At 49.5% G+C, this 16,134-nt stretch overlaps 1 protein-coding gene across 1 annotated transcript; it reads right to left on the reverse strand.

Moving 5' to 3' along the window:
- Positions 1-627: 627 nt before the first annotated feature.
- On the reverse strand, positions 628-12,206 carry PLPBP (pyridoxal phosphate binding protein). Its single transcript, XM_067568429.1, has 8 exons — positions 12,108-12,206; positions 9,356-9,463; positions 8,258-8,293; positions 7,759-7,834; positions 5,604-5,738; positions 4,326-4,468; positions 2,786-2,884; positions 628-2,158 (listed from the first exon to the last, which is right to left on the reverse strand). Exons 1-8 carry the CDS (start codon positions 12,204-12,206, stop codon positions 2,027-2,029), a joined length of 828 nt encoding a protein of 275 aa, XP_067424530.1. The 3' UTR covers positions 628-2,026.
- Between the last annotated feature and the right edge of the window lie 3,928 nt (positions 12,207-16,134).

The following is a 16,134-nucleotide window of genomic DNA, read 5'->3' on the forward strand; positions in this document are numbered from 1 at the left end:
AATCGGGGCGGAAAACCACCACTTGGGCCAGGAAGCAGGCAGCTTGTGTCATTCCTCAATAGCTGGCTGTCAAGTGAGCCAAAACACCCTGTGGGGGCAGCCAATCTCCCACTTTCCTCATTTCTTTTTTTTGGTGGGGGGATGCTTTCTATCATTTCTTTGTTGCCCTTGCTTCTGCTTAAGGCCTGCTCCTTGCTCAGGTACTTCCTGCTCTGTCCCAACCTGCTTGTAACTGGAGAGTACCTACACTTCCATACCGCTGGTTAACCAGGAATACTTTTTAGCCTATGGTTTTTATGGATGTGTCTGTACCCAACAGCCAAAAGGTGCCAGCATCCCTCATAAGCCAGCGATAGGTACAGCTCTACAGAATTGGGGGACAGTGCCACCCGGCGGCACGGGGAGAGAACTGCTCACATGATGCTCTCCTCTACAGTCTCCGTCTTCCTTTATTTTTCCCTCTGATCAAGAAGCCCCTCCTCTTACACAGGCTTTTTGCTTCAGCTGCCTTGCAAAGCAACCCCCTCCTCCAAGACAAGCCAGTCTCACTAGACATCAGCCTCGTGTTATGCAGATGTCTTTTATGGCAACTAGCAACTGTCCCATAACATTCACCCAAACCACGGCACCATAAAAATAACATCTTTAATAGCTTTGTAATTGGCACAGACGGTATTCAACTTCACAACTGATTAACATACTATCAAATGGCCTCTGCACCTCTGATGAGGGCCAGTCAAACTGCATGCAGTGTTGAAGGTAGGTATCATGACAGGTTGGTTTAGGAGTGTGTTCTTTTCTGTTACATTCAGGAGATAAAAACCCTAGCTGATTTAACCGAACACGCACACAGACAGAAGCCTTTTGCCATGAAAAGCAGGTATTGCTAGCTGTGACTAAGGTCTCCTCATTCTAGCAGCAGACAAGGCCCTGAAGTCGATTGTCAAAATGCGAGTTACAAAATAGACTTGCTGTAAACACTGACAATGAAACAATGTGCTGCAAGGGAATGAAAGTTTATATCCCAGTCTGGATGAAACAGCTACTGCGATGGAATAGCTTCCTCCTTCTCTATTTTAGAAAAAGCAGAGGCCAATGAATAAGTGAATTCAAAAATGTAGGAGCTATATTACAGCATCTGCACCGTGGCAATACGACTTATTTCATGTACATCTGGGCATAATGGGGTAATAATACTTTGCATTTCTGCAGCACCTTTCCTCTGTGTGTTTCAAACACATTACAAACAGGCAGGCCTCACAATCCCCCTTGTGAGGTAGGTCAGTATTATTATCCCCATTTTACAGATGGGAAACTGAGGCACAGAGTGGCCACACAGCAGGCCAATGGCAGAGCCAGGAGTCAGACAGTAGAACACACTGCAATCAGACTTATCGGGTAGTATGTAAATAGCTCACATCCACACTTTACAAGGGGAAAAAGATCAAAGGCTTAAAGGCAGCCTACAAAGACAGGAGGAGATAGGTCACCAACGCTAAGAATTAGCACTGCCAGTCTGGAGAGGACAAATACAAATTTTGGACAGCCAACACACTTGTACCTTCCGATTTCTGTGCCAAAAGCATTGTGCCATTGACTTGCACTAGCAGCTGTGTTCTTTATTCACTCGTCTGTTCACGAGCAGCGTGGATATATTCTCTTCCACATCAATGCTGTTCAAGTGTTATCAATAGAAGCTACTTTGTAGAGACCTATCTACACAAATGGTAGCTACTGAACCATGTCACTTCTCACACGAAATGAGTGGATATTTATTGATGCCACTGACAAAATTAGAACTCACTAACCGAAAATTAATCCTCTGTCAAGTAAACCCATTTCTCAGATTAAAAATATAATCAGACTGCTGGAGGCACCTCTTGCTCATTGTTAACTCAATTCTAGTGCTTCATCAGTTTATCCAATATAGTTATCCAAGAGTCATTGTCCTTAAAATTAGCTAAGATACGAAAGTCACTTTTCAGTCACAAAGTTTCTTGTTTGCTGGTAAAAATGCAGTTTCCGTTTAGTGTTCCTGCACTGGCACGGTCTCCACTCTGCTTTTAGCCTCACTGAGGGCATTGGCTGGTTTGCTGGAGTAGTCCCGCTCTCCAAAAATAATGCTTCCAATCCGGACATTTGTGGATCCAACCTCAATCTGTGGAGAGAAGCGGGAACAAGACAACCTTCAGATACCACGGCTCAGTACAAAGTTGTCCCACTTAGCCACTAAGATACACAAGAATGCAAGTCCTCTTTTCCCACATGCAACCCCTGTCCCACATCTGGGCTTTGAAGTGCCTTTTAATCATTCAGTCCAGTAGTAAGCCATAGCGCAAAAGGTATCCACAGTGAAACAAGTTAGCGAACAAGCTAGCCCTGGTCACACGCGGAGAGCGGTTCCCAGGACAGAACTGCCCGAGTTCACCAGTGCTAGGCCTGCTTGCTTTATAACAAAATAAGAGGGGAAGGATGGCCCTGTATTTAGGTACCTTGGATGAACAGGTGGTGCCCTGAACAGAAGCAGTGCTCCGAAGTCCTATGAATGTGGAAGTCACTGGAGCAATCCTTACTCTAGGATGGTCTATGAAAAATGGGGGCAGCTAATAAACAGATCAAAGATGAACCAGTTCTAGGGTTATGGTTCAAATCAGCTGCGCTCCGAATGAGACAGCAGCTTCAGAACCGCAGTGCAGAATGGGCAGCAAGGTCTGGCTGTTGGATCCCTGGGCCGTGGGGTGATGGCTATCTTAGAGCTGCTGGAGCCAAAGGAAAGCTGACTTACTGCATGCTGGTAGTCTGTGGACATGCCCATACTCAGCTCAACTTCTTCAATGGGGATATTTAGCTTTTCGCATACATCCTGTCGCAAGGATAGCAACATCTGGGAGAGGAAACAGGGACAGATTACACATCTCTCCACCACCACACTGCGCCCTTTCAACGTGCCCCGGAACAAGCTTTCGGCCCTTCTTTGTATGTTGTGTCACTTCCCCACTGGCCTTGCTCTCAAGGACTCATGCCTGGTTTTAAGTTACCTTGTGAGCGTTTGGAAATTGACAATGCTTCTTGTCTATAGGCCACATTAGCGACAATACACACACTCACAAGGCTGCTCGTCCTCTCAAGGGATCCGGGTGTCACAGCAGTGTCTGGAGCAGGCCTGGTGATTCACAGCAGGGATAGGACCGTATGCCATTTGGCCTCAGACCCAGGTCCCTCAAAGCATAGAACTGCAAAGGCAAGCTGTGGCTGAAGCTTTGCCCAAAGGCAGAGCTGCCCTGACCAGGCGAAAGTGTCGGTTTGTTCCAATACAAAGCGCGACCCAACAGCCTCTTCCTGATCCTCACAAGGCCTGGTCTACACCTAAAACCTCTGCAAAGTCACTCAGGGGTGTGAAAAATTCACACTTCTGGAAGGGGTAGATTTATGTCAGGGATGGCAAACCCCTCTCCGTAGCTGCAGCAGTCCCACCGTAGCACTGGGAGCACAGACATAGGCTGCAGATCTAGGGTACGGCTGCTGCCTCCTTTAAGGGAGCTGGGCTTAGCTCCAACTGTATCTAACCAGCCTCTCCCAGGTGATAGGTCCTGGGTCAGGAATCAGGCATAGCCAGCGGATCACCTGGTCCTCAGACGAAAGGCCAGCAAGCAGCGCAGTTAGAAGACCCCTGACTTGGGAAAGGACCTGAAAGGGGGCTCTCCATACCAGCTACATGGAAGATTTGCCAGAGATGCCGCCTGCATAGGCAGGGCAGACACAGAAGCCCACGGAGGAAGAGGCTTGAGGAAAGACCACGGGGATCTGGTTTGGTTTGGAAAGTTAAATCCATCCCTGAAGAAAGGGACTGAAATTCTGCTGCTGTCAGGAGCTCTTACACCGTGGCCGGGGAGTTGATCTCACCAGCTTACACTTGCCCTATGGTAAGATCTCCCAGTGCGCCTTTCTGAAGCTGACCTTTTAAACTGGAAGAGGTAAGCAACAGTAGCCCTTAGCTGGACATTTTGTAACTGGATGCTGCATCTCTCTCCTCCTGCGGCTGCTATGTACCCGTTTCCTTGCCTTATAACCGAGGAGTTGGCACAGTCTCAGTCCATTTGGCTCTCGGTTGCTGTATTTCCTCTTACTGGTAGTATGGCGCTGGTCTTTTTTAAACCAAGCAGGCTCTGTTTAGCTCTGCACACATTTAGCTCTGTCTTCCACAAGCCCTAGACAGGATTATTGCCAGAAGGACCAAACTCTGGCCCCAGTCAATGGGAACTTTGCCACTGATTTCCAGCGTGTCTGAGGATTTGGCCCCAGGTGTTTCTTCTAGCAAGTCTTACCTGGAAGTCAGGATTTGGTCCCTTACTGAGGTCATGTCCAAAGCTGCCAATTGTCATCAGACCCACAAACTCCAGGCTTGGACACTCCTTGATTACATGCTCCACTGTTCTCACTATTTCTCCAGGTGGGAGACCATGCTTACCTGAAAAAGAAGGCACATACCCCAACGGTGAAAGAGCACACCCCAAACTCCACACGGAGTTCCCTGCTCAGGACCGGTCAGAGGCTGCCCAGATACGGTTTTCACTTGGTTGTAATTTAGCCCTCCAAATTCTATGGCCTGCTGCAGTACCCAACCAGATGCCGGGGCTCCTGCAGAAGGAGCAGAGTGGTACAGCCACCGGCAGCCCCTCAGGAGCTGTGGAGGGTAGGGGGGGGGAGGTCAGCAAGGGGCTAGCAGTTTTAGAGCACTGAAAAGTCTCTATGAATTCTTCTTAGCACTGCGACTAGGGGTACTGTGACTACTTGCTTTATCTGATGGAGGAGCAACACCCAGAAGGTTTGCAATACAAAGTCTATGTTAAAAGAAAACCAAACTTGAAAGAGATGCTGACAAGCCCCTGCTTACTCTGTTTTCTGTAACACCTCCTCCATGCTTTCCCACTCTACATTTAAGTTTTGCTGGTATAACTACGCTGGCAAACCCTCCTGGTGTAGACAGGCAGTCAGACCACCAAAAGAGCCTTTCCAGTACAGCTTATTCCAGTTCAGTGAGTGAAAGGAGGCAAACCAGCAAAAGCACTTTTTGCTGCTACAACTGTATCTACACTAGGGCTAGGTGTGTGGATAAAACAAAACAAAAAAGGCACCCCTAACAAACATAAGTGGAGACCTGGCCTAAACATGCTTGTGTCTGTCTCCTCATGTATCTGGCTTGATTTCTATTGGGCAAACCCAACTGCCCTCCTGTGGCCCACGTTTCCAATGGCATTTGAAAGAAACATTTTGCTTGCTGCACGGTTGAGGCCAGGCTAATGTGAGGAATAGCATTAATTGCTCTGGTGATGTCAGCAAAGAACACGCAAGCCTTGCTTTTCCTGCAGGATTTACTGCAGCCCCAATTTCTCAGTGACAAAGGATGTTTTAACTGAGCTATTCCGACTGGAAAGAGACACCCCCCCTCCATTTTTGAAACACTAAAAGCAGGTTGATTTTCAGATCTTAACTAGAGTAGCTCTTTAAATATACAAACCGGCCTACTCAGCTACATTGCTTACTCTTCAACAGTGCTAACAGAACAGCATGCATGTCATCAGATCAAGTGTCCAACCACTTACTATCTTCTCCGCTTGTGTTAACTTGCACCATGATTTTTAACCTCTGCGGTGACCCTTTTTTCTGCCACGAGCTGTTCATTCTGTCCGCCAGTTTCACTGAATCCACTGTTTCCACCATAAACAGATTGGGGACAGCTAGGGAGAAATAGGGCAAATTTGAAGACACTTCTGTTGACAAAAGCACAAACCTGCACCTGGAGCACTGCCTGTCTTGAACTGTTGCCAGGATTTCCTAAGTCCCAATCCTGGCTCCAGTACACTTGCCTCAGGCAGGTCTCTCCTTCTCTGGATCTCAGTTTCCCCATCCACACAATGAAATGAACAGTACCGCCTTCCCTCACAAGGACTACGAGGGTTAGTGCAGCGCATTGAAAACGCCGGGCACTGCAGGAGCTAAGTGCAAAACGGCACCTAGCTTCACGATACCAGAGTAAGTCGCAGAGGTGGAGACACAGGCTGCAAACCGAATGAGAGAGTTGAATCTCTCTGTTAAGGAAAGACACGGATTTAAAGAGGATTTAACCTGCAACAGCGCTTTTAAAACCTTAAAGCCGAGAATGTTTATCTGAAAGTTCCACTTACACACCCAGAGTTTACTGTATCTTTCTTGCCTTGCTCGCTGTTACCAAGGCCATTTGTACGAGGAACACGACGGCTGTTCCTTGGACCATCTGCTCTTCTTGTTTACTCCCCACTGAAAGTCATAAGCCTCTCTCTGTGATATCACAACTGGGAAGCAGCAGGGGCAGAGGAACCAGCTAACAGGCAGACGTGCATCGGTAGCAGAGATACAGAGACAGAATCATCTCGTCCAAAGGTTTCCATGAAGCTTGTCATTCTTTAGCGCCATACGCCGAAGACAGACTTTAGACTTTTCACAGCAAGTGGAGGGTGCCCCCTGTGCATCTGCCTTGGAACACACCGATTATCGCAGGCCAGTTCAGCAGATAGTGCCAGTTCAGCCTGACTGCTTGTTACGCATTGCACATAGCAAAACATCCCTCTTTTGTTCTCGTGCATTTGTAACTCTATTGAGGGAGATCTTCTCCCCCGTTCTTATGAGAGGTCACAGTGACCCAGTACAGAGAGCTTGGGCTGCATAAGAGCTGAGCAAACAGCATACCCTGCTCCAGGGCCCAACGAATGCTACTCCGTACAGGATTCAAAAAATGCCCGATGGGATTGGCTCAGAGTCCCAGCCAGCTCAGTATCCTGTCTCCCACAGCATCAGCGGCAACAAACCTGCAGCGGGCAGGTAGGAGACAATCTGCTACTCAGGAAGTTTCCTCCTCACCCTCAATAGTTAGAGGTTGCCACATGCCCTGGTGCAGGAGGTTTTACCATCCTTCCAAAACTTTAAAACCCTTGATTCAAATTTGCAAAAGCTTCCAGTCCCAGGCCTGGTCTACGCTTGCATTTTGCCAGCATAGCTGTGCTGGTCAGGAGTGTGGAAAAGTCACATCCCTAACCCATATAGTTGTGTCAGCAAAAGCCCTAGTGTAGGCACAGTTATACCAGAAGAACAGGAGTGCTTCTGCCGATCCAGATTACTTTGTATGGAGAACTGGTACAAGAGAGACACCATCCCTCCCAGGTAGGTACAAGCTGCATCCATACTAGGAGGGTGGGGCATATCGGGATACCAGCCAACACTCTCAAGTGTAGCCAAGGTCTCATTTCGGCACTTTTGAAAGTTTTCATCTTTAAATCTCAGAATATTCCCATTATCCATGCAAGTGTCTTATCTTTTTTTAACCTTGCTAGACTCTTGGGCTTCGATGTCTTGTGCAAATGAGGCTGTTTTATTTTAGTGCATGTGAAAATTCATTAACACAAAAACAGTTCTCGCTTGCAGACAGCCAAGTCGTGTCTCCCAACTCAGGGACTCCGTGCCTCCTGCACAACAAAGGTACCGCAGAGCTATTTTGAGTTGCCTCCAGCCAGCAGTGGCCTCTAGCAACGGATAACAACCAAGAGAAATAAGTGTAGAACACGGCGCCAAGCCCATGCAATTCACTTGCATTTAGGAATTAATATTTCTTGACCTGTTATCAACTGCACTACTGGGTTAATCGAGCAAGTTAGAACAATCCCTTTAACACAGGAAGACACTTGCCCCAGGGCACTGAGCATAAAGAATGTAAATTAAGTTTACCAATCAGTTTGTTGACGTTGTTCTTCTGCAGATGGCCTATAAAATGCCATTTAATCTCTGGACACAAAGACAGAATCTGAGAAGAGAGATGAAGAGCCAGTCAGGTTTGAACTGCAATATTTTCACCAACCGAAACGCATTTGGGGCTGAGTTTGTCTAGGAAAATAAATCACCAGCCACCTCTTTCTGTAATTTACTGAGAGACGTTGGGCTCAGACAGTGCTTTTGGTGCTAATGAGGTTGGTTCCTGTGGGCAGGACTGAGGGAATAGAATGTCGTACAAAGCGTGGGCAAAAAAACCAACAATAAAACGACATGGCTTTTCAAAAGCAAGGCCTAAAGCTAAGGATGACTCCCCCCACCTCCCCGTCCTCCGGAAATGGAGCATCAATGAACAGCCTCCACTTTGATTCCTTAAAACATGGATGGAACGTCTGTGAAATGGTAAAAATACTTCGGGGGCAGGGAGGAGAATACATTTAAAAAACCAGCAACTTACTTTGGTGTCCGATGCCTTTTCTAGCAACTCTTGAACCTGAGTGAATTAAAGACAGCCTCTTGTTAAAACTACATCAGGCACTTCTTTATTTTCTGCTGGGAGCACAGTACCTCTGCTCCACAGCCAGCATTGCTGGGACACACCATGCAACGGTACCAGCAAATACACGACCATGGGCTTTCAATGGAGTGTGTACGAAGAGGATGGTGAGACGGGGACTGGTCTCTCTTCTGTAGTGCCCAGTAATGCTAATGGATGTAATACATTGGCATCAAGAGCAGAACATGCTATGTGGAGTTAAACATAATTGTTACCCAGCTGAGAGCCCAGGAAGGCTCTGGCATTTGGTAGAAGACAACTGTGAAGCCAGGCTGCGCATTCTTACTTATACTGCCACTTTGAACAGCACGCCAATACAGGGTGTCCTTTCCCATTACTTGGCCAAGCATGCACATCTGGATTTTGTTTTTCTCCTCCTACCTGCTCACAGCCTAGCATCCTTGCTGTAAGGCGGTCAGCTAACAGGGCCGTTATGTAGTACAGAAATATCAGGTTGTTATCAGTCGGAGTTTCAGACACTGCTTATAGCTCTCCCTTCTGGTCCCCACTGCCTGGGGTTGAATTGCAAAAACAGCGGGCAGGAATCAAACAAAGGAGCCAGCCATAAAATACCACAGCCCAGAGCTATGGCTTGCTGGATAAAATACCCATTTACTCCCCTCTCCAGTATGTCCTGATGGCTAGAATAGAACTATAGTATTTGTCAAGCTACTAGAAGATGAGAATTCACACAGTGGTGGTGTAGCAACCTTAAAATAAAGGATCATACTCCAGTTCACAAAAGAAAACCCAACTGTGGATTCAAAGCAGAGTCGGCCTTGTGGGCTAAAGCTTAAGGGTTCACCAACAGAGAGATAAGGCTTGTCAGACAGTTTCAAAAAGGCATGCCGTCATTCAAGATCAACTTGTTGGGCCCAATGTGGGAATTCAGTGGATGAAATTCCATGGCCTGCATTATGCAGCGCGTCAGACTAAATCTTAACAGTCCCTTCCGGCCATAAACCGTAGGAAATAATGGCAGAAAAGCGGGGCACTCACATAGTTTTCTCCAAAGCTGCGTTGCCCTTGATTGTAGGCCTCTATAACCATGTCGGCAGGTTTGGTTTTACTGACGGCCACAAGGCGAGGCTGTACAGCAGGGAGACCCTGTCAAAGGAAGCAGTTGAGAGCATAAATACCAGACTGAAATCAGGTTTGCCCCTCAGCTAAGGGGTTATTCAAGATCCAGTGGAGTAAGTTCTCCTGGCAGACTATTTAAAATCTAACAGCCCTTTCTTTCTCCAAAAGCCTGTATTTTAGACCAGCCTGCTTTGTAACTCAGGAGGTGCCACAATACCTGACTAAGGAGAAGCACTTAATAACTGACAACGAGGATCTCTTCCTCCTGGGGTCATAAGGCCACACCAGTGAGATGCCTTCAGGGCTTGTCTACACATGAAAGACAATACGGAATAAGGTAGGATATGCACAGTAACTTATCCTGATTAACTGTATGTGGCTGCTCTTATTCCAACGCGGAATAAACTAATTTGGAATAAAGCACTTTTACTCTAGAATAAGAGCATCCACACATGGAATTGATCAGAAAGAGCACCCCATGTAGATGAGGCCTAGCAGTCTTAATTGACAATTCGACCACATCTACATTGAGAAAAAGCATTGTGTTAGAACAGTGTCTCTCAACCTTTAAAGTAGCAAGTCTGAAAAGGTTAATAAGTACCCCAACACTCAATCTTCCACAGGATTTTCTATTTACAGACTAATGTGAGCCATATGTTGGAAGAAGGGCTGAGTATATAAGGCTGTGATATGACAGATGTCAGATCCAGCGTGGGTAGGGTTACCACATTTACACCAGGGGTGCACAACTCAAGTATGTACCTGGGCTAGAGGTGATGTTGGCCAAAGCTAGGAGGCTTTGAGCGGCATGCCAACGCTGGGGAACATAAAGCGCCGCACCAAATTTTATGCCATAGATTTGAGGAGGAAGAAGGGGTGAGAGAGAGACAGGGAAGGAGGGCGAGAGAGAGAGAGAGAGGAAAAGAGGGTAACTGGTGAAATCTGGGGCTGTCATGGTTGTCAATTTCACTGTTCAGCTAGAGCAGTGAAATTGACAAGTTTTCTGGGCACTGGGCTTTGAGCCAGGGAGGGGGGCTGCCACCTGGGCAAGTTGCAGGCAGCTGCCCTGATTGCCACACAATCCGAGCTGGGGCAGAGGAGGCTTTCACGCCGGCTGGGACCCAGGGATGTGGGCAGGCGGCTGCTGCCCGTCTTCAAGCCGGGACATGGGTGGCTGCCACCCAGCTGCGAGCCCAGCTCACGCAGCACAGGAGGCTGCCACCGGGCTCCCACCTGGGAGCTGGGACCCAGTGGGAAGCGGGGGGCTGCCGCTTGTCTCCCCCAGAAGCAGGGGGCTACCACCCGCCTCCCTTTCACTCTGTTTTTCCCCAGGTACCCCCTGCCTATGTGTCATGTACCCCCAGGTGTAGGTATACCACAGGTTGAGAAACTATGTGTTAGAAGATGTTAACTCAGTGTTTGATGTGACTTTGCACCTCATGTAGACAAGAACAGTTGAAAAAATCATTAGCTGGTTACGGTTAACCCTGGGCTGCTCATAAAATTAGCTACGACCAGCTAGCGTGTCATGAACCACAGCTGTACTTGTCCATACGAAGTACAAAATCACGTTCAGCACGTCAGTTAACATGTTCGCTGACTTTGCAAACACCATGTTTTCCCCCCAGCACTGTGTGCTCACAGAAACTTTTGACACGCTCTTTTTACAGCTAATTCCCTGCTGACAGTTCTCGACCTTTTACTGCCCAGTGAGACGTGTAGTTCAGGAGAGAGAGAAATCCTCCGTGTATAAAAAGCAGGGCCTTCTTTCAAACTCTATGTTCTGCCACCTACGCGGCCAGACGTGGACTGAAAAGGACAGCTGAGAGAAATTTATCTGGGTGCTTGGATGGATTTCGCTACCAGCATCCCTCAGGGAAGGCAACAGTTCCCTGATTTTTCCTTCCTGCAGATACCACACAAAAATACGTGGGCTAGGATAATCCCTGCCCTCGCGGACATGTTGTGAAGCGGGATACAGAGCGAGGTGATCAGCACTGCCCGGGGCAGGCGGGGCAGGGGGTGAAGAAAGGTAACTGGGAGCCTGTCTTGGGGGTGGAAGGAGGCAGCCCCCCCCAAAGCGGCTGGGATGCGCTGGGTAAGTCCCGGAGACCAGCCAGGGCCTCGGAGGACGGAGGGGAAGGATAAACACCAGACCAATGGTTTCAGCGGCAGGGAAGAGAAAACCCAGCCAGCCCAGGGCGGGCGGAGAGACGCCGTCTCAGACAGACACCCCCAGCCCGTCTCAGACACCCCTTCCCCGACACCCCCTCCCCACAACCAGCCAGCCCCCACACCCGCCAGCCCCACCCGCCTCGGCCCAGAAACTCGCCCCACTGCGGGGGGCCGGCGGGGGGAGCCCGGGGAGGGGGCCGAGCGGGGGGGACTGAAGGGGGGGCGGTGCCGGGGGGCTCAGCGAGGGAACGGCCTGGTGCAGGGGGGTTGCTTGGGGGGGGGGGCAGCGCCAGGGGGTGATGCCGGGGGGGTGCCCGGTGCCGGGGGGGGGGCGCCCTGGGGGGGCCGGTGCCGGGGCGCCCAGCGGGGGGGTTGCTGGGGGCGGCGGCGCCGGGGGGGTGATGCCGGGGAGGGACCCCGGTGCCGGAGGGGTTGCTGGGGGGGGGGTCTGGTGCCGCCCAGAGGAGAGGTTCGCGGAGGGGGGGGGGGCTCTCACCTGGGGGCGCCGGGCCGCCGCCTGCTGCACCTGCTCGCTCACCGCCCGGAGCGCCCGGCCCAGCCCGTCAGCCGCGGCCATCCCTGCACTCCGCCACATCGCCCCGCCCCGACTTCCGCCACACCCGCCCCGCCCCTCCCCCCGCCAGCCAATCGCGGCGCGCCAGCCGAGCACTCCGGCGAATGGCGGCGGGGGGTGGGGGCGGGGCTTCGGCCTGCGGCCGGCCGCCCGCAGCCGCCATGGTGGGAAGGTCGGCCGTCGTGTCCCCAGAGTGGCAGCCCCTTGCACCTGCACAGAGGGGGCTAGTCCGGTCCAGGGGGCTGTGTGCTGGTGTGCAGCGGGTGCATTGCACGGACTGCACGCAACCGGGGAGAGGGGGGAGGCCAGGGCTTAGCTGCAGCCCATCCCCTGGCAGCAACTGTGTAATACAAAGATTGTGTTAATGGCTGGCACTAAATAGCGTGTGATGCCAATAACACCTGTAAGAAAGCACCTATGCATGCAGATGCATCATCCATCAACCCAGAAGTGCATTTACAACAATAATTAATGATAAACCTATTCTGGGTTGTTCGGGTTCTCATACAGTGCTCTGAGCCGCCATCCAGTGATGCTCAGCTCGCCTCTGTTATCTGTGGTTCCTTCCCTCTCGCTTCCCCTTACCGGAGAACATTCTTTCAGCGTTTAAGACATTCCAGCTGTCCCGTGCTTTGTGGTCCTGGCAGCACAAGCGAAGGCCGAGATGCGCCCCTTGTACTTGGAGCGGAAGGTGGTCAGAGCTGTGGGGTTCTTAATTCCGGGGTGAGTCTGTTCCACCGTCAGAGACCCGTCTCCAAGGAAGAGCTGCCTCCTGAGCAAAAGAGCTACACCCTGGCTTCATTGTGGACCACCCCGTCGTGCCGGAGGAGCAGCGTTGTCTACTGCAGTCATGCAGTCCCAGAGCTTTAGATGATCCTAGGCCCAGGCCCCTGGCCCCCTTAAAAATAAAGACTGAGACCTTGACTCTGACATGGTGTTCTATGCACGACCCTGTTAGTCATTGTTAGTACAGTTCCCCAAAGTATGCCAGGTGCCAGATTAAATGACACAACCCCTGCCTTTAAGATTTTACCATTTCTGACCGTGCAGACCCTTACACTCACCGAGTCTCATGGTTATAAGCATCTGAGCTGGTGAATGCTATTGCAGGATCAAGACTCAAAACTTCACACAAGGGCACAGTGCCCAAAAGAACAGCCAGCGGAGGACCAGTGGGGAAAGGAAGACAAGGGTTACAGAAATAAGATGGTGGGGTTATTCAGGGTTGTTCTCTGAAAGCAAAGCTCAGCATTAGGTACCCACACTCCCTGTGCAGTTACATGGGGAGAGGTAGGTAGCGAAGCATTGGATTCACAAAAGCCAGCCAACTGAGCAAGGAGCAGCCTGCACTAGACGATCGGGGGAATACATTTTTTTTTTTTTTTTTTTTAAACTCATGCAGTAATCCACAGGCAAATAGCTCTTTAACACCAAAGGTCTGGAGTTCCAGTCTGGGTAATCATAGAACAGGGTTTTTAAAAAGCACCACAGATGACAGCGCAGGAAAAAAACAAAAAACAACACATTAGGCTACATGAGAAATACAGGGTTTACCCATGACTCCAAGAGAGAAAATACCCTATGTTTTCGGCCTGTACAAATGCAAACCACGACGTCTCCTTTATTTCAAAAAGAACGGTGTTTAGACAAATTCCCCTTTGTTAACATCTTCATAGCTCTATGGTAACAAGACATTTTCCATATGAACATTGCCAATTTCTAAAGCAGTGATTACCTCAGTGTAGATGAAATTCACCCCTGTGCACTTCAAGACCTACTCATCTCTTAAGGGCTTAAGTGGTGCATAGGGGTGAATTTCATCATAAAACCTGTTAGCGGCTGCAGGACTGCAGAAGAGCAAATTGGATTTATCTTCTGCCCGTACATCATAAACAGAGTTAGCTCATTTCCAACCACCGATTCTTTATTGCTAGTACTGATGTGATGGGCAGAAAGCACAGCTGGATTTTCAGATCCGAGGTATATCTTGCAATGAAGGCAATAAGAGAAACTGTCATTTGAGCAAATTTGATCTGGAATAACTGAGAATCATGAAGCCACATGATGGCATTTTTACAGTTGCTTTTCCAACACACTTGCGTGTGCTTTTTCGACATACCACTTGAGTGAAATACGTTAGTTGAATGAAGTCACTTCACTGTCCTACAGGCTGCACCACAGAACCACCTGGGAATAACCGACTGCGTTCAACAACGTGAGCTCTTGCCTTCTTCTGTACAGAGAGAGAGAGGTGTCTGACAGCACTGGGACAAGGCCTTCATTTGAAGAAGGTTTTGGTTTCCAGTTCCTTTTATGGTCACAGATGGATCTGCTTTAATCCTGCTCTCAAAAGCATGGGGACATTGTATCCACTGACTTCATATGGAACCACATGCAACAAGAGTGACTTAGTGATGCTCAGCTCAGAGACTAAGTCCTCAGGGGCTGATTTCATCTTTATTCCCCAGTGAATCCACATTCTCAGTGGCTGGAAAACAGTAAGTCCAGTCGGAAAGGATCCAAAGAGCACAGGTTTGCAAACTTCTGAGCACAAGACTGGACAGGAAAGGAGACAGCAGAATCGCAGGAGAGGCAGCTGGGCATGTTGATGCTCTGTGGCAAATGAGACAAGGGCATCCATTTCGGCTGTCTCTCTTGAGGGCAACCAAACCCTTTAACAGCCAATTGAGGTGCATTTTTGCACATGAGCAATGGGATAAATAGGAAGCTTCCTTTGCCAGGTCCCTGTTGCATTAAACAAGAACTGTCAATATTGGAGAGCTCAGGGATATGTTTTTATTGAGAAAGAAAACTAAGCCCTGGCTAGGACCCAGCTATTTTTCTTGGCTCCAGTGCTTATGGTTAAATTCTTTTTGTTTTGCTTTAGTCCTTTAGCTCATTTTATTTGTTTGCCCTCCCTCCCCCTCCTCACCGAATTGTCTAAGAGTCAGAGAATCATGTCCAAGTTTGGCACTGACCTCTGCTCTCCTTGGGTAGGATCCACAAAGGGATTTAGGCACAGCCCCTCGCTTCGAGGAGAGCAGAGAACCACAGGACCACCCCTGAGAGTTTCGGTGCCTAACGTGCCAACCTGAGTCAGGCAGCTAGGCTCCTTCTACAATGAAAGGGGAGAGCGAGCACCTGAGAAAGCAATCTCACAGGCCAGCACGCTAGGCAGGGAGCTACCTAACGTAGATGCTGACTAAGACGGGGGTGTGCTAAGGGCACCCCTTTCTCTCCCAGAACCAGTCCCCGGCTCCCACAACGCTTTTATTATTTAGCCACAGTAGGACAGCTTCAATGGGAGAGACAGAGGGAGTCCTACATCACAATATCCCAGAGCTCAGGGGTAGGAGAGCTCTGTTCAAATCCTCTCCTCCCCCCAGTAGAAAGAGGAATTGAATCTAGGTCTCCCCCATCCCTGGTGAGGGCTGCTCTTCGGTGGATGACTAACAACGATGGAAGCAGGACTGGATGCAAGGTGTCCAACATCCCAGGGGAGTGGTCTAACCAGAGCTGAAAGTTATAAGGTGGCCAGTGGAAACTCCTCTTCCTCCTGCCATTGTGCGTGGAGCGAGGCAGACGCTTAACTCATTCAACCTCCACCCCTGCCTCGATTTTGAACGGGGCCCAATCTGTAGGCGGTCTCTAAGCATACCTTCTGGATCAGGCCCTGCATACAACCTAGGTGGCCAAATGCCTGTCTTCTGCCAGTCTGTGGATCACTTGGGGCTTAGGTAGGAGACAGGCACCTGCATGTCCAGAGGGAGGCAGAAGTGTGCATGCCAGAAGCAGGTTTTTTGGATCGCCATGGAGCCACCACTAGGATTTAGGCACTCAATCTCTTGCTGCAAATTAAGTCCTACTTGTCCAACATGGAGAGCAATTGGTCACCATCCTCTTTATAACAACCCTTAGCATATTTGAATTTATCAGGTCTTCTGCAGCT

The sequence above is a fragment of the Emydura macquarii genome, unplaced genomic scaffold (assembly GCF_026122565.2).
Source record: "Emydura macquarii macquarii isolate MOO-44397 ecotype Brisbane River unplaced genomic scaffold, CSIRO-AGI_Emac_v2 contig_2894, whole genome shotgun sequence".
Classification (NCBI taxonomy): Eukaryota; Metazoa; Chordata; order Testudines; family Chelidae; genus Emydura; species Emydura macquarii.